Here is an 18469-nt window from a genome sequence, read left to right as displayed (position 1 = left end):
GGCCCGCATTGGAGGCAGATGGGTCTCTGAATCCCTCTTTGTGCCTGTTATTGGGTTGTGAATTTTATTCCTGACTGAAAACAGTAATTCTTCACATTTGTTGTCTTACCAGCTGTCCAGTTCTCAATCTAGTTTGGCATTTGGCTCATCTTATTACTCATACAGGGTCTAACTTATATATAAAATATCTTTTCCAAAGTATTTTTCACAATTTTCCTCTTCCAGATCACAGTGTAAAATATAGCTTTCCAAATGATTATTAAAGGCCTTGAAAACCTGGGATCCCACATGGGCAGTATTTTTTGTCTTTTTCACGAGAGATTTCTCTATTTGTGTTTTTCTGTCTGTGTCAACTCATCATTTTTTAACCTTGGCTTTATTTATTCATGAATGCATTATGTTCTAAAGAAATCCTTAAAAAGCAAAGTTAAGTCAAAATCTCCGGGGCTTTAAGTAAGCATATTCAGTAACCGGAATAGCCCTTTTTTAAGAAGTCGCATACTATTGTAAATCTGTAGCATTGTTCTGCCATAAAAGGTTGGCTGAGATTAAGTTATTTGGCGCCGTCTGGTTGAGGTGTTTCTGGCATGTCCAATTAGGGTCAGAATCAAGAGATTACATCTCTTGGCTGGCTTGGGAACGCCGTGGTGTGGCCAGTGAGTGGGGAAAGGGAGGTCCGGGCATCTCTTATTAGACGCTGCCCCTGCGACCCAGACCCAGATATGAATGCATGCATGGATGGATGGATGCATGCATGAATTATGAGAGATTTCACTGAAAAATCTTTTCTCCAGTCGCCCAGGCTGCAAAAAAATTTAACAACACGTAGTTTAACTACACCAATACTGTATATATAGAAACATGCATGAGATTCATCTGCAAAGAAACTAATAGCCAAAACTGCAGAGTAAATCTTATTTCTCTTTTTGCCATAAATAACAAACAGCAGCACAGCAACAGCACATAATGCACTTTTTTTAGCATGTAATATATTATACATTTTAGCTTTAATTTCACACACAAGATCCAGAACTTTTTCCCTAAGTAAACACTGAAGGCTGCTGTGTAATTCAACAATTAAATGACCTGAAATCACAATGTAAATCACACAAAGCAGACTAAAATAGTAAGCTCAGTTTCTTCCTGAACCAAATCACTGTTACAGCTCACAGGGCACGATTTGCTCTGATGTGCAATCCTATTTCTTCTTAAGCAACCATTCTAGATGCGTACAAATGGTGTCTTTGTTTTCCTACATGAAAAGCAGGGCCAGGGTGATGCCTGTGTTTCTACTGAATGCTGATGAGGAGTGAGGGCTTATGTCTATTCCATTTTGTGTGTTTAGTTAAGAGGTGTCAGTCGAAGTGGCGTGGCGGCACAGACGTGGGTCGAGGCGTTATGCAAAAAGGAAACCATGTGGAATCAGGCCTTGCTAATAGGAAATGAGTCACTCTATCATGAGTCGGCGACATGTCCCTGACATCATTACTCTCTTTACCGTGTCTGTATGGTCACCCGAAACCAAATTGGCTTGGAAAGTGCCAATCATTCAATCATGCCAAATGAATCCTGCTCACCGGACAGCTATTGCCTTTAATTATTAGAATATTTCAAAATGCAGTATCAATGATAAATGCCCACCCGTGCTGCTCAACCACACTGATATTATGTAAATAGAGGAAGATCAAACCAGCTGAAATAATTTCCGTTTTATGTGACGAAAGGAGAGCGTGGCCCTTTGCCACGACGGTGTCGCTAAACCGTGTTATCTCAGTCACTCTAGGCACTGTTATTGTAATTATATTTCATTCTTTTTTTTTAACAATGAAAGTGAACCAATTTCAAAGCTGCAACACAGTGGTGACAGTGACCTGCAATGAATAGGAAATGTGCAAATGGTTTAATTTAAGCCTGGAAGTCCTTTACAAGCTTTAAAATAACAGTGTCTCTGTTGGTTAATTCATGGTATGTATCATTACTGCTACTTAAAGCATTGCTCTAATTGCTTTCACAAGTTGTTGTGAATGAGAATAAAGGGGGAAAATGATGCGTACCACATGGCACGTGCAAATAACAGTTTTTTAAAAAAGAATTTAATTAATACAGATCAAACGCTGACCAGGAAGGTGATACAAAAAAGGCGATAAAAGTACTCACTGACAACACCATTAAGCAACACACAGTTTCATCAAAGGAGCACTGATTGGCCAAGTTTGGAATTAAACGCTGCATTTCCTGCTTCTGAGTGCTGCTTTACACATAATTAAACTGGTGTAAAGCATGTTTCCGTCAGTAGAAAGTGGTGCGCAACAGCTGCTTTAACATGGAGGCATGACTCCTGTTAACCTCAAACACCCTCTAAATTTTCAGTAGCTTGCTGTGGTTCAGATACGTTGAACCTGCACCTCATTCACTAATTATTACAGTGGACCCATTACAATGAGACAACATTGAAAACTGAAGAGGGTGAAGGAGTTGCTATCATTCAGTGTGTTTACTCTTATCAAACACTTCTTATCAAACCCACTAAAGTGTAACTCTAAAACAGTTACTTTGTTTTGCAGGTTGGTTGCACAGATATTTCACACTCCTTGCAATATCGTAATATCAGTAACAATGGCAATACTATCAGGGAAATCTCAATAATCTCAAGTCTTTTGTGACTCCTGTGAAAGGCTTCAACATCACATTGAAGCCATACAATGGATGTCTGCCGCGTGCTGCCTCTGGATGAGACACAGATAATCGGCTCTGCCTTTTTGTCTGTGTGCCCTTTAGCCAAAGGACTGGAGCTACTGCGATGTGGTGCAAACCCAGCCAATCATAAGCCATACAACGGCTGCAAATATTCTTCTTCTTTAGCAACTGACGCGATCTGCCTGAGGCAACGCGCCTCTCGAATCCCTTTATTCTGTTAGCGGCTCTTTAATCCCAACTCTCAGGGAAGCAGCGGCCGACGCAAAGTCAAACATTCAAACCTCTCGCTGCAAAATGGAATTTTCTTTGAGTATGTGTGAAGTATGAATGGATCAAACTGGTAATCTTGTGATATGACTGCCAGGTGATTAGAAAGAATTAAATGCCGAATTCCCAAGAGCAGCATGACAGGTAAATTGCTAAAGTTTAACCTTCGTTTTATTAGGACCTAGTTGCACTCAGGACAGACTTACTTAAATGCATGACATTTACATGGACTTTTCAGAAACATCAAAGACTGACTCACATGAGGGTAAAGGAGTATTAAAATGTTAAATGTGGTGGAAAAGACTTGACTGGGGGCAGCAGTGGCCTAGACTTTCAAGAGGTCACCACATGCTCTGAAACTCAGACTGCTGGGTACAATCTGTGCAGAGGGAAGAAAACGTGTCAAGTTGTCAACACAGATCTTTGTGAAAGCAGCCACGAGTAAAAATTTAAAATACAAGGCCTTTCCCTTTTAAAACAATACCTCTGAACTACTGGTGGGGCATAAAGACACTTAACACTTGGCTGAAAAAACTCTGTCACACCAGATGATGTCTTTACTGTCTTAGGGTCATCTTTTAGTTTGGCTTAATCTCTTAGTTTGACACAGGACAGCTGGAGGAAATTTACTTTATCACCTGTAGCACGCTTTGTATGCTTACCTACATCAAAACCAGTTTAGGTTATGTGGATCTATTGTGCTTTTTCCATATTTTCCATCATATTCTGTTACAATGGCCAAAGTTTCAAAAATGAGAAGAGCATATGTACAAGTTATGCCTGTGGGCCAAATCTCCCTTTTCATACTATAATAACCACTTGGTTTCTGAGATTTATTTTTTCTACACTTGGCTCTGTGTGATGTTACTGAGAGGGGATATCAGGTACACCGATCTGGCTTTGAGCAGCAAGCCCTACACTAGTCAACCTTCTGTTTGGGAAAAGCAGCCAATCTCAAGATAGTTGGCTTAAAGGCAGGGTGGCTTTAAAGGGAAGGAAACTAAAATGATTAACATTGTTTCAGATGGTGCAGTTCCTCAATTCAATCAATCAATTCCCAGTATGTTAATAAAATGATGAATAAAAGTGAAAAATATGAATTATTTTGAGCTGTGAAATATGCAAATCTCCTCTAGTAAAGTCCAAGAATAAAAATATGGATCTGAATGAGCATAACTGGCCCACTTAAACATTTAAATAGTCATACCAATCTCACGAGTGTGTGTTTACACCTGTGCAATAATTACCCTACCCCACATACAGTGAAGAAAACTGTCAGATACATGAATACCTAAAAACTGAAAGCCCAACCACTTTTACATGACATAGAATTTATTAAAATGTGAGTAATTGTAATGGTGTACAGGAAACAATCCCAGGGCAGCATGACACTTGACGCGATTGCTCTGACTTTAGGTATGACTGTGTGATAGATTCATATAAAATGCACTTTACATTTATGGTAGTCGAAATAGTTATTTCAATGTATACTGGTTATCTGTATGTTTACCTTCCACCATATCTGTGATGATGCACACTTAAGGTATGTAGCGAGGTTTGATTAAAGCCAGTAAGTTAAAATTGAATTAAAAGCTAAATACATAATATTAAAGGTTCCCTTCATGGATGTTTGGTAATAGATGGACATGTTCAGCTTTGAATCATATTTTGTGTCTAAGTTAAAATTGTTTAGATGGATTCACCCTCAGTGAAAAATCTGTGTATCAGTACACAAATATGAAAATATACATGGTGCAATTTTTAATATTAGAGTTGGGAAAGTTCTGAGGATTTCTGAATAAGGCGTGATGTCACAAATCGTGTTTTCAGGGTCACACCTCAAGCTCAGGTTTTAAGGGAATCACATAAAGATTTTCAGTTGAGGAATCTGAAAACAGCTAGTATCAAAGTCTGCTCATTCACCAGTCTGTGTGTCTAAAAAATTCACAAGAAGCAGAAAAGACCAAAACCTATTTCTGAGTTTCGGGAGAATGTAACAAACTGCAAAATAGTAGAGCCCAAACCTAACCCCTTAACACTGGTGCTGCTAAATTGTGGTGCTGTATTTTTAGTGTCATCAACACGATTCTCAATGAAATTTGAAAAAGCATATATTCCTTGAAATGATAAAGCATCATGATTCAAGGGGTATAAACTATTCCAGGATACCAGTAACTCTGCAACAATAGTTCCTTAATTATAATCAAATGTGCACAAAAATAAAACAATCATTTCCTGCCTTTTCACCATAGGGGCACGCACTTGTTAAATCACAGTTTTCACTTTAAACTGAGTCAAACAAACAAAATGCTTCTAAGCTTTTAGTTGTTTTTAGTAACATTGAGGTTGAATGTTAAGGGTTTAATTTATTTCAGATTTTTTTCCCTTTCAGCTTCCATTCTCTTCCCAAACAGTGTTTTTGTGCCCTGTAAACAACACTTACAAAATGGCCTGCCATGTGTTAATTCAAAAATGCTGGCCTAGTTGTGTTTTTCCAAATAGTGAGTGTCTAGGAGGGATTGGGTGGTAAAGATAAGCTAATAATTTGCTTATTTTATCAGTTGTTCACTGGCATAATAAGCAACAGATTTGTTGTTAATGATTTATATTTAGATCTGTCATTCTAATTTATTTCTCTGAGCATTAAGTGTCAATATTTTGTTACTAATTTGCATTCTCTGATGTCAAAATTGTTACACATTGGTAAAGCTACAAAATTCTAATTTATTCTATCAGACTTTCTCACTTTGTGGCAGATGTTGGGTGTAAGTTTTGTGGGTTGCTAAAATGAGAGAAAGAAAATATAAATTTTCCTGTTGATGTCAGAACATGCTTAATCTGACTGAGGGGGAGGAGCTAAAACTCCATGTCGAGTGGCAGAGCTACACCAAAGCTCAATATAAACTAAATGAGGAGTGTCTGAACTGTGACTCATGTAAGGCTACTCTAATAGAGCCCAAGAATGAAAATGTGCTGTGTGAAATGAGCAGAATAATTTCCCTGTTTATTATGATGACTTAAAGCAGATAGTGTAATTATATGATACAGTAAAGTTGTAAGCAATATAGTTGCCTATTTACTCATTTGGTTGCTCCTTTGAAGTACTTCATTTGTTACACCAGTGAACCACTGAAGATCTTTATTACTAAAAACAGCTGGAAATAATATAAAAATGAAAATATACATTTGCTGTGGGTTGTCAAAGCAGTCTCTGTCTGGTTGCTCTTTAAGCATATTAGGCAAAGCAGGTGCAAAGAAGGCATGGATTCTGGCAGTCAAAACAACATTATTTTAAGAGGGTGTACTGGAATAGTAAGCATAGAAGTGTTCAGGCTACAGGTAGTAAAATAAGAGCTATCCATTAAAGCAAATGACAGTAATGACAGTACTATATAGATGCCAGCCTATAAAGGGGTATTGCATACATCTTTCACCACAAATACTACAATCATAAAACATTTTTAAAGCATTTCATGAAAATAGCACCTGAAGAATAAAAAGAACCCCAACTGAAACTGGGAAAAACACCTTAAGCTCTTGCTCACTTTGTCCATTTTTCCTACGTGTAGCCTTCCCTGACATGTCTCGGGTGTCCCCACTCCTATCCACGATTGCTGTGCAGGAGGTGTTGTCGATAAGCCAAAATCAGGTTTGTCTCTTGAGACAAATTATCCCTTAGTGGCTTGAAAAAGAAAATAAAAGGGTAAGGCAGCGAGAGAAAAGCTGCAGGGACACTGACTGACCAGATCAGTGCAACTTTAAAGAAAAGCAATGACGAGACAAAACAGTGATTTATTTATTCGCAGCGTGCCACTTTATCCATGACATAAGCAAAAGATGCAGCGTGAGAATGATGGAAGCGGTCCAGCAGCAAACAGGAGTGTGAAGAAACGATGATGCACACTTAGCAGAGTGTGCTAAAAGCAAGTGTTCAGGGGAAAATGCTTGTTGTAAATCTGACTTTGTTTGAGTCGACTGTTCATTTTTTCATCTTTTGACATTTATTCTCCCTGAATACTTTATACTACCCTGTGTCAAGACTTTATCCACTTTCTGCTACACAAGAAGACATTTTTGCTGAGGTCAACAAACAGTGCACTGCTGATTTGAGACCAGTTCATACAACATCTATTTACTGAACCCAGTGCTTTTGAATAGACGTCTGTTTGTCAGTCAACTTCTTCAAGACTATCCAATCTGATGGCATGACAGCTCGATTATCTCTTTTCCATGCTGTAATAATAACAATAATAATGACAATACTCACCACACAGTTTGATTGACAAGTGATCTATGTGAAGTGATGTGCAGAAAAACAACAGCAACAAATGCTCTGCATGAAAATTAGAGACCAAAAATCAGAATAATGTTACCAAAAATCAATAAATAAAGGCCATTTATTATATAATAAAAGCAAAAAGCCTGCCAAACTTTTGCTTCTAGTACAGTACATGATACCATGATAACCAGGAGGTTTAAAACTTAAAGCAAGTTTAATGTGTGTTTAATGCATGAAAGCTTAATTTATGTCATTCTAGGAGACTGTAGCTTAAGCTACATGTTGCATCCTTGTTGTTAATCCATGCAAAAGAGCATCTGTGTTGAAATCCAGTCTTCATTCCACTGCTATTCTTGGCACAGCATCGTAAACATCTCAAGCACTCTTGTTTTCCTCCCTGCACTCTTTACGCATAGTTTTGCTCTACGTGAATGTCTCTGAAGTGTGAAAAATGTGAATGTATAAGAATTATCTAAGAACTGCTAAGAGCTGCTTCTCAAGTAAATTATACATACAGTTGCTAGCTTTGGTTGATTTGCTGGATACTGAGCCAAAAAAAAAAACAATGCTGCATAATAACATTCACACAGCTGATGAAAAATGCTTTTCTGAGGTAACCTAGCATACTTACAGCTACTTTTATGGAAATAAAAGTAACACTCCATCTCATATTAGATACTTCATTTAGTATACTCTAGATTCAGTATACTATGCTGTACATTATAATGTAATTTTTCTGATATATGGCAAAAATCACTTGAAATGACTCAAAAACTGCGTTGCTACATTTCACTAGATTCCTTAAATGAATCAACACCACCATCTTGCACACGCACTAAACAATACCAAAATGCAGTACATGAACAATACAAGGCCTTGTTAACAAAACAAACAAACAAAAAACAAGTGATGAGTGGCATTAAGATATTATCTTCCTCCTACTGACCAAATACTTTTTGTCGCTTGTTTTCTACTATGTAGCCAAGATACTAACCACTGAGGAGTACAGTGTTCTGTACTCGAGTGTTTGGAGGTGATGGCTACACTGCACTGTATGCAGCAGTATTCATGCTGACTTGAGATATAACAGAGCTAGGTATGTTAGTCCTACATGTTTGCGTCCGGTAAGACAAAAAAAAAAAGTTTTAGGGTCATTGTTTGGCATGTCTTGTAACAGTTTACCTTTTTATGGTAAAAAGGCATCCAAAAGCCAATAACTGTTACCGTAAATACCCTCATACTATCCTCCACTCAGTCATTTTATTTTGTTATCAGTAAAGTGGTTTAGCTAGAAGTCAGCTAAATATTGCATTTCTTCTTGGAGACATTAACATCTGTAGCTGAAGTAAGCAAAAGCCAGTTAAACCGGTAACCCAAGCATTTATAGACTAACATCTTTGTACTGAATTACCACAAAGCCAGGAACAACAACACCTAGTCAAACCCGGCAGCTCAGCACTGTGGTAAAAATAAGCCAAATAAGGCGATTTATTAAATACATAGGATTTAAAAACTTAAAATAATTCCTCCAGTAAAAGGAGAGGAAGCAGTGCATTCAAGCTGAGATCAAAGCATGCGAACAACAATGCAGTATATGGCTTATCATTGCTTGTGATCCACGGCTCCTCAGCTAAAGCACCTGTGTGTACATTTCCCAGAAAAACAGCCTCCGGTGGTGATCATTACCTCCTCTCTGGAGTAGCAGGGTGGATCGTTAGCCAGCTTGAAGGAAACGCCATGCTGTTAGCTCTCTATATCTGGGGTCACACTGCTGTTTGCTTTTGTTCTTTTCTAAGTCTAATCTGCTCTCCTTCAGACATGTATCAGCTTCCAGCTGTCAGTTTGCTTTCTTTTTTTTTTCCTGTTGTCTTATTGCTTGTTTAGATGGGAGCACTCTAAACTCAAATGGTTCTTTGTTACTGTAGTGCACAGGCTGGGCACACATTTGAAATGCCGGGTTTCTGCTTTCCCATTTAGGTTTGACATCCCTCATTTTTCAGCTGTATCTGTACAGGCGCCGATCAGCTTTACCCAGAGGAATAGTGGGTAATGTCTTGAGGTGGTGGTTCTTGTTAATAATGACCATAATTACAGTACAAGAGGGAAAGCCTCGGCCGCCCTACTCTGGTGAGCTTTGATCCCTTGTGGTTCAGCTTGCTCAGCGTTAAATGAAAACCTTTAACCTTGAAATTCTCCTCAGCACCATGATGTGGGGAGGTACCTGTCTTTCCCTAAATGTGTCCTGAAAAGAAATCTGAGCTATGGTTTGTATTACAGTTCGAATTATGGTTCTGAGGCGGTTATTGTCCTTAGAGTTTAGAATTGGCTTTATAAGCTGTTGAATTTTTCTAAAGTAATTTTGTTGGAAGAAAAGCACCATTAAATAAAACATCTTACAGCAAACGAAGATCAACATCTAAGTGAATACAATCAATTTAATTTTATTTATAATCTTCTTGGCATCTTAGTTTGAGTGCTTTGTCTTATCGCTTCAGTAAGAAAGATAGATTTTCTGCTCGAGATGTTACCTGAGAGCAAACCTGCAGTGGTAAAATGTAGGAATATCCTATAAGTTCCTTTTTATTGCAGTTTTTCATATTGGAAGGGAACCAGATGAAGGCTCTTTCATAAGCATAGCAGTTTTCTAGAATGAATATATATTTGGTACTATTTTTTTATTTTTTTTTTAGCTGAATATATAAGTGATAAAAATCCTGCAACTTAATCTTCCCTTCAAACGTTCCACATAGAAATTGAATCAAGAAAAAACAAAAAAGGTACACCTGCAATGGTAAATGTAACCAGCAGCCATCCGTGGTAGTAGTGGGTAAATCTTAACATGTTATTAAACACCTCAACAGTGGTATTTTATAAAATACACTAAAATATTGATTTGGAATATCAGTTAATAATCAAATTAATAACTGTAATGAAAGTGACATTATTAGTTCGTAAATTTTAAGTATTTGACTTTTCTCAACAACAAAGCTTGGCAGCATTGTACAGTATTAAATGAATTAATTCACCTGTGGCCTTTCTCACTCTTACTTTATCACACATTGGAAAAAAAATAGCCCGTCTAGCATTTTTTTTATAGGTGAAAGTATAATGATAAAAATGTGAGTGACTAAATGTCAAATATAATTATATATGTTTACTGCTAATAAGTGTTAATATCTTGAATAGGTTTTCTGCTGCTGTAATTAAAGGGAAATTAAGTTTACAGTGGACTGGTGCGGTGGAAGGACCAGTGGGCTCGGTGAGTTAGCTGTCACATAGTGACATATAGTGATACAGTATAAGATCCAGTGGGCAGGTGATAATAACTGAGATCCACCTGTGGGAATCTATTCTCATTACTTTATACTGAGTGGTAGACATAGTCCATACATTATTCATGCTTTCTGCAATATCTTATTGACCTTTGTCAAGGGCATTTGGACAGGCATTCATCTTGACTAAATTGACCAATCACAGCTTCCAAATTGGACATATGCAAAATGCAGAGGTGGCATACAGTGTTGAATAATGTGGCCCTTTGGTGCACCCGTCTGTGAGACTGAAACGTATGCACAGTGGAACCTCGTGATACCTGTCTGACGCTAATGCAGCCTGAGACTGATAGCCGGAACACTGCTCTGACCTTTGACCTCCTCACATTTGAATCCTTCAGTACAGCCATTGGTTGTTTTTCCTCTTGTCTGCTGACTCAAATTAATTTGACTTTTACAAAACATTAGAAAAGGTACATCTGTGGTGGATATTGTTTGATCAGTCGCTATCAATTGATCTGTGATTGATGTTAATTTGCTTGCTGATTAGATTGAGATTGTGGTAAAAATGTTCCTCTCGTTTTCCTTGCATACAGTTGTATTGCCTCAAGCCTTGTTGCTCATGCAGAGCTTGGCAGTAATGCGTTTTACCTCCGGTGACAGGAACTGAAGGTTTACCATTGATTTTTAAAATGATTACTTTCTGGAATATGTCTAACTCTTTCCTACCCTACATAGATTTTTTTTTTTAATATAACCCACAAGCACAAACAATGACTGCTAAAATTATAGTTAGTTATTTTTGTAGCATTTGTTTTTGGCTGTTAGTGTTTCGTATTGCATGTGCAAACTTCTATCTATATAGAATGATTTTAAAATATGCGCAACATTTGGGCTTCCTGTGCTTGCACTGCCTGACTAAAACACCTTAAACACCTCTGGTTTGTTCACACTTCTAAAAATATTTTACTTCACTCCTGAACAGCAGGCTACCATTTTAGCACGAAGCCACTGCAGATAATTCAGTTGTACTGCTGTGATAATTACATTTGTCTGTCTCTGAGTGTAATAGTTGTAAAGTTGTTTAAGGATACATCTGTGTTTCTGTGAAGTACACTTGGTGTATTTTAATATATTCGGAAGATGCATGCTATATATTCTTTGTTTCTGGTACTGCTGCTATTTTCATTGGAAATCACATGTGAAAAAACTTGTAGGAAGTCATGTCAGTTATAGGTTTAGCAACATTAGCTGCTATTTGTGTAATAATACATTTTTTGTTTTCATGTTGTTGTTAAGGCTCTTTATGTTGTTGTAATATTGCTGTAACTGCTCACCGTGTGTTTTATTCCGTCTGTTACTGATATTAATTATGCTTATTTTTAAGGCGTCTGGATGGTGTGGTGTTCGACTGCGGCTGTGACATCCGTTGGATCCAGTTGTGGCATCAAAGAGGAGAAGCAAAGCTTAACACACAGCAGTTGTACTGCAGGAATGGAGCCTCCAAGATACGACTGGAGAACATGTACATCCACAACTGTGGTAAGTGTAAGAGGAGGAGGGAAAGGTGAGGTCTGTGATTAGAAAGGAGAAAAAAAATAAAAAGAAAGAAGAAGCAGCAGAGGAGGGGTGGTAAGAAGAGGAGTAAGGCAGAAAAAAGAAGATTGGCTGACGACAAAGCAACACGAAAGCAGGGGAAGGAAGGGAGGGGTTAAAGGTGAAGTAGAGGAATGAGAAGAGAAGCAAGGAGAGTAGTTGAGACAGGAAAGGGAGGGGGTGTGACAGAGTTCAGAGGGTGAATCTGATGTGAGGAGCAGTGTGTTGATTCTGAAAGATGGGTGAAGTCTCTGCAGTATTATCTCCTGGCGGTGACTCATCCCTGTGACACTGTGCAAGCGTGTGAGTGTTTGTATCTGGATGTGTGTCCCGCTGCTTCCTTTGTACTAATTTTATTACATTAATGAAAAGTGATTAATTGATTTGGTGTGAAAGTATGTAGACACTGATGGCGACAGGCGTGCAGTAACGTGTGTATACGTGTATGTTTTCAGACTTACCAGAGATCAGTGTGAGCCACAGCAGTGTTTTGGTGATGGAGGGTGACAATGTGACTGTGAGCTGTAACGGATCCGGATCACCGCTGCCTGAAGTAGACTGGACTGTCAGCGGCCTGCATTCCATCAACACACACCTGGTTAGACATGCATATATACTAAAAACAGCAAACATATTAAAGATTTTTTTTTAATTAATTACATTGCCTTGCACCAGCAAATTTTAGCAATGTTTTTCTTTTTGCCTGATTTTCAAACATAGCTTCAGGCTAATATACAGTTATTAAGCTGAAATAATCCTGTTAATTCTCATTATGATAACTTAATTCTTTGAACACAATCTAATGATTGATTTCTCCTTCACTGCTACACCTCATATTTTGTTTTGCATTGCACTAAACTGTGATTTTACATTTTCTATACTTTAATTATTGGTGTTTATATTGTATTTTATGCACATCGGAGCTTCAGATTCATAAATTACTTGTAACACAAAATTAGTTCAAGTATGTAGTTCACCTTGAAAGGCCTCAGTGGTAAATTGAGGTGTCAGTAAGCGCACACTCTTGTAGGATTAAGCTCTAAGACTCATTGCCCTGACAGAAGTTTCAGATAAATTTTAAGCAAGTGCTGAAGAACCAAAAGAAATAGGCTCAAGATAAATCATCTACAATTTTCTATATATTCCATGTATAACAAAGAAACAGGAACAAGTTTAACAATCTGATTGGTTCACTGCTAATAATGTCTTTGCATTTAGATGATGTTGATAGGGAAACCTAAAACTATTTACTATGTGGATAGACTTTTTGTTTTTACCAGATCCAAGATTAACCTATGATTCTGTGATTAGATGTGTAGTAAAGGTTATCAGATTTGGGGGGAAAAAATATAAATTGCTCAAAACAAACAACTTTTTTGTGACAGAGAGACCTGGGTTGAACCCACGGTGAGCCTGTTAACCCACTAATCTCGCTCCCCGAGAAAGGCCCCAGGGACGTTGCAGCAATAACAACTGCAGAGATAAACAGCAAGAAGAAAAGAACAGGAGTCTCTGAAATTGCTGTGTGACTGTATTTGTCATCTGTGTCTTTAATGCTTGCAGTGACTTTACAGATGAAAGCTACTTCAGCCTCAGGCTTGATGTTTTAGGGTAGAAGGATGCTGTATCGGGATGAGTGAAGTGTTTGGGAGTAAGAGCCTGAACAACTAAAAGCAAGAAAGGAAGTATGATTGCATTTCACCATTAGATTCCTAATGGTGAAAAGCAGGGTGGTAATTAGTCCAGGTACTGCAAAATTTGATAATATTGCTCTTTACATTCTTCCTGCCATGCTAGATCTATGCCAGTGAAATCAGACAGGGAAGTGATTAATTCCCACAGGTATCAAGTAGTCCTTGACTTTATTACGTTTCCCTCCACAGGAATTTAACTAATGAATAATTAACTTTCATTTTAATTAAGTAATTAAAGATTTAAAACCCACTGGTATAATGGTATTTGCTATACAGTATATCCTTCAGGTACCTAAATGCCTCTGTTTTCTCTGTGCCTCTCACACTTTTCCCTTAGTCAAACGTATATTGGCCCAACATCCACTCTATCAACCTCACTCTTTTCAACATCAGCCGAGATGACAACAACTTCCAGCTGACCTGCATCGCAGAGAACGTGGTGGGGATGACCAATTCTTCCATCCAGCTCAATGTACAGTGTAAGTTGGACTTTTCCTGTGATTTAAATACTATTGAAACTCCGTCCAGGCACTGTAGCAGGAGACTTTTAGCCCCACTGTAAACACACTGACACATTTATTTATGCACATTTGCATTATTGCATAAAGAGAAAATTATTGCCTTACTAAGTAAAGCTTTGTAGTGCTTTGCCATTCATAGTCTATATTAATGCTGCCCATATTAAGTGAAGGTAAGTATGTTGTAATAAAATAGTTGCCTATTATGACTAATTAGTTTGACTAATATCCTAATCTGCATGGCTGTTTATGTTTAATATCATCGAGGTTAATGGTGGGACATTAAGAATCACAACTGCATTCAGTTTTTATTTAAAAAAGATGAATATACTGTGTGCACACTGTGGAAAAATATTACCAGTAAACAATGACAACAAGAACATAGAGCAATTAACAAAAAAAGAAGGACAGGGGCTGTTTTAATTCTGTTTTTTTAAGCCTTTGCTTTCAATTTGCAGTTAAGCTCTGAGTTGGGTGATTTTATGTCAAATGTTAAGGAAAATGTGTTGTTACAGTGAAAAGACATGCTGACTTTCTTTTATGCTGACTAATTTTCATTTTCAGTTATTAGGATCTGTAGCCAGATCATTTAATTGAATAACTGAAACAAATGCTTGAAGTTTTGTCCAAAAATTGGAGGTGTTCAGGCTCTCACTGTGTTCGGATCTAAGCCAAATGTAGAAGTATTCTGTGAAGCATGGCCTCTTCTCTTAGGAAATCAAATCTACCCTGTAAGTTGACAGGTCACCTAACCATGCCAGAATTTCTGCCATATTGGTTATTGTTTTCACTACAGTTTAAATGGGGTCACAACATCTGATTAACTCCTGATCCAATCAATTATCTGCCTCCCATATTTCGCATATTAAGAACGACACATGCATGGGGTAACAGGCAGTGCTGTTTTAATCTTGCATTGGGCAAATCTTAATACAACACTGCAACAAACCCATTCTGTACACCTGCGAGAGACAGCGGTGCAATCTCAATAAGCAGATATCTGCATATGAATATACAGAATCTGTAGGCAAGGTGTAAAAAAAAAATAGTACCTTAAGCTTCCTTATTTATGTTTTTAGTCCACTAGTCTGAGTAATTTTGACCAATAACACTTGAGTAGAGGGTTTGTATGCCGTTAAACAGTCTGTGTGGAGAGCAGAAGAGGAAATGTATTTGCGAAAAAAAAAATTGTCTAACCATAATCAGCTTTATGCTTTTTCAGAAATGCATATGGTTGTAAATAATAAGGATTAGCAGATAATTAAAATCCGTAAAGTCAGTCAACATACAGAATATAAGTTGTAATGTAAAGAGCCATGAATCAAATGCTGGAATCCAGATAATTTCTCTACATAGAGATAACATGTCAATACTAGATGAAAACATGGTATAAGAGCCTTCAACCTTTGGCAGCTAACTTTAACCTGCTAAAGTTTTGACAACGTTTCACAGTTTTTGATTGTTTTTGTTACTGTGGTAGCATGCTAACTTTCCATAATCAGCTGTCAAGACAAAGAGCATCCGATGAGAATGGGAATGTTTGGGAAAGCAAACTAAGAAATCACAGAATGTATTTCCATCTGAAGATTGCAGAAGATGAAAGATTTGGGAAATATCATATTCAGCAGTACTCTTTTTGTGCAAAAAATTATTATCTTCCCTCCAGCAGTCGTTGAGATATTTTCGTGTGGACACAAGTGGTGAACTCAAAGCCATGCTGCTAGCATGGCTGAAAAAAATGTTAATCTATCATGTTGTTTGCTCAGTTAGAGGGAAATAACCCCAATTAACCCAGCTATAACAGGAATACTTAACACTTGACTGAAGTCACCATAACATTTGTATTGTGTCCCTCGGTAGTTGTTTCTTGGTTATTAAATCTTATTTGCTCACTTGTCATGGATCTTCTAACCAAGACTCAGATGCTTAAAATTTGGAATTATGTTGCTCTGTTGTTGAAGACATTAATCAGTGAAGCCTGCTGGTTTAGTGATTACTTGGAATGAAATCTTGTTACCTACCACTGTGCAAGTGGTTTATCTACACTGGAGGCCATCAGCTTGTCTGGGGACTGTCATGGTTTGGTAAAAATCTGCAAGATTTGGTGCAATTAATAATCCAGTTTACTAAAAGATAGAAAATTTCAAAGTATCAGCGATAAAATGGCATTTGAACTGTTTGCAGCTTTATTGCAGAAACTTTATAGCACATAATAGTCGATGTGATAGTAAATTCTGTGCCAGTCGTAAAATTGTAGCGACTAATAAGTGTATAGCACATGTAATACTGCTCTTATTATCTTTTTTAAGACATAATGAATAAATGTAAGCATAAAATGTATATGTATGCAGTAAATGTATGTAATATGAGCCTATACATTTTGAAAAAGGAGTTCCTTAGCCGAACACTGTGGATTAATAAAAAATGCAAAGATATGTGGAATTGTTCTGATGCTCAATCAGCCAAAACGCAAAAATATAATAAATTGCTCTATAAAATACCTCATTTTAATCAAAACTTTAAATCAAGTGTGGGCAGTATGAATGCTTGGAGCCTAGAATTCTTGGTGGTTTTCTTTTGCATAAAATGTCTTTCATGGCAGCTTTGATGGGCTTATGTTGGGGACAGAATATATCATGTATTAATGACACTGACTGTCTGAGAGAATAATTTAAAACAGGGGGAAAAAAACTTCTTTATCAAGCAGAACAGCCAAATTATGCAGGTACATTTAGAATGCAATGAGGTGTTGCACAGCTACAAACCAAGTGAAATTGATGTAGCTAATTAGCAAGAATATACCCTCCAGCCCACATGAAAGCTCTGCCTTGATCTGAGTGGAAAGAAAAGGAGAAAGGAGTCTCACCCTCAGCTATGATAAAGCAATGATTTGGTAACCACTCGAACGTATTTCTAATATCCCAACCATGAGTTACAGTATATACTTGCGCTCTTACATAAGTTTACCCAGTGGATTGGCCCTGGGCAGATTTGGGACAGAGTGTATTCAAAGCCAGTATTAATCAAAGGTGCCTGACATCCTTCTCTTTGTAGCAAGCCTCCTCTTGTAGAACTCAATCTATTGTAGCTGTTTGCGATGCATCATGCTACAGGACAGGGGAGATTTGTCACCAATTCAAACACTCCCTACTGGAGCAGAGCTTGCTAAGGACCATGCTAGAATGACAGATTGACTTTGTACCATGTAGTCTTCAGGGCTTCCTCCACATGGACAGTCTATGGATGTACATCCCCAGGCTTTTTTTTTCTCCTGTTGACACTCTGCTGGTGCTGCAAATTAACTTATTAATTTTTCACCACATGCTCTGATGGTAATTACATTTCCTCCCCTGTGCAGCCTATTGTCTCTGGAAATGTCATAAAATAGCTTAAACTGCTTCTCTGATTAGGGAGTAATCTGATTGACAGCGAAATTACCAGCCGTCAAGTGACATTCTCTGCATTCAAAGATGAGTTCCCTATTTTAGTGAAACCGTAATTAAACACAATGCAAATTCTGCAGGCACATTGTTCTTTTGCTGTGTAGAACAATAGCTGCTCTACAGCAGCATGGACTCACATGTTTTCCTCCTTCAGTGCTGTAGCCAAAGTGTAGCTCTCTATTAAGAGTATGGCACTAATTTACACCTGGATTAGTAGCTCTGCTCCCTCATTAGCTGTACAGGTAGAGCAGGGCGTAATCTCTAATTAAGGATAATTAATGGGGAAATTATGTGATTGAATCCCTGCTGTGACTCTACATGTACAGGTGCTGCTTCTAACAGGTTAAACTTAATCGCAATAGGCTTTAACCCAGAGGGATTATGAAGCAATATCTGTCCCATGAAGCTGTTGCCTCCCCTGTCACCGCCAGCCATGATGTCGTATCTGTAGTTTGGCTGGAACATGGCATTTGAAATACATCACCAGTGTTACCACTAGATAACATTACAACTAGCCTTGTATTCAGTGTTCTTGCCGATCAAACGCATGTAGTTATCAAAGCTTGTCATCTGTATGAGCGGCACGAGGACACCATGTAGTTATAGACTGGTATGTGGCACAGTAATGACTTATATTGTATTGACCGAGACTGGGCTGACAGCCGAGCTGAGGGGAAAATGGATCAGTCCCTAACTGTCCATC

The 18469-nt window shown here is 37.8% G+C and overlaps 1 protein-coding gene across 3 annotated transcripts in view; it reads left to right on the top strand.

Annotated features, from left to right (window-relative positions):
• The window catches only part of ntrk3b (neurotrophic tyrosine kinase, receptor, type 3b), a 209748-nt gene that overhangs the window by 92979 nt on the left and 98300 nt on the right, over window positions 1–18469 (top strand). For all 3 annotated transcript variants that reach the window (XM_063479739.1, XM_063479731.1, XM_063479725.1), the window contains exons 5-7: window positions 11903–12057; window positions 12567–12709; window positions 14143–14284. In XM_063479739.1, the coding sequence (XP_063335809.1) occupies window positions 11903–12057; window positions 12567–12709; window positions 14143–14284 (440 nt within the window). The remainder of the gene's footprint in view (window positions 1–11902; window positions 12058–12566; window positions 12710–14142; window positions 14285–18469) is intronic.

Source organism: Pelmatolapia mariae, linkage group LG1 (assembly GCF_036321145.2).
Source record: "Pelmatolapia mariae isolate MD_Pm_ZW linkage group LG1, Pm_UMD_F_2, whole genome shotgun sequence".
Lineage (NCBI taxonomy): Eukaryota > Metazoa > Chordata > Actinopteri > Cichliformes > Cichlidae > Pelmatolapia > Pelmatolapia mariae.
The sequence above is the reverse complement of the archived record's forward strand: the minus strand, read 5'-3'. Positions and strand labels throughout refer to the sequence as shown.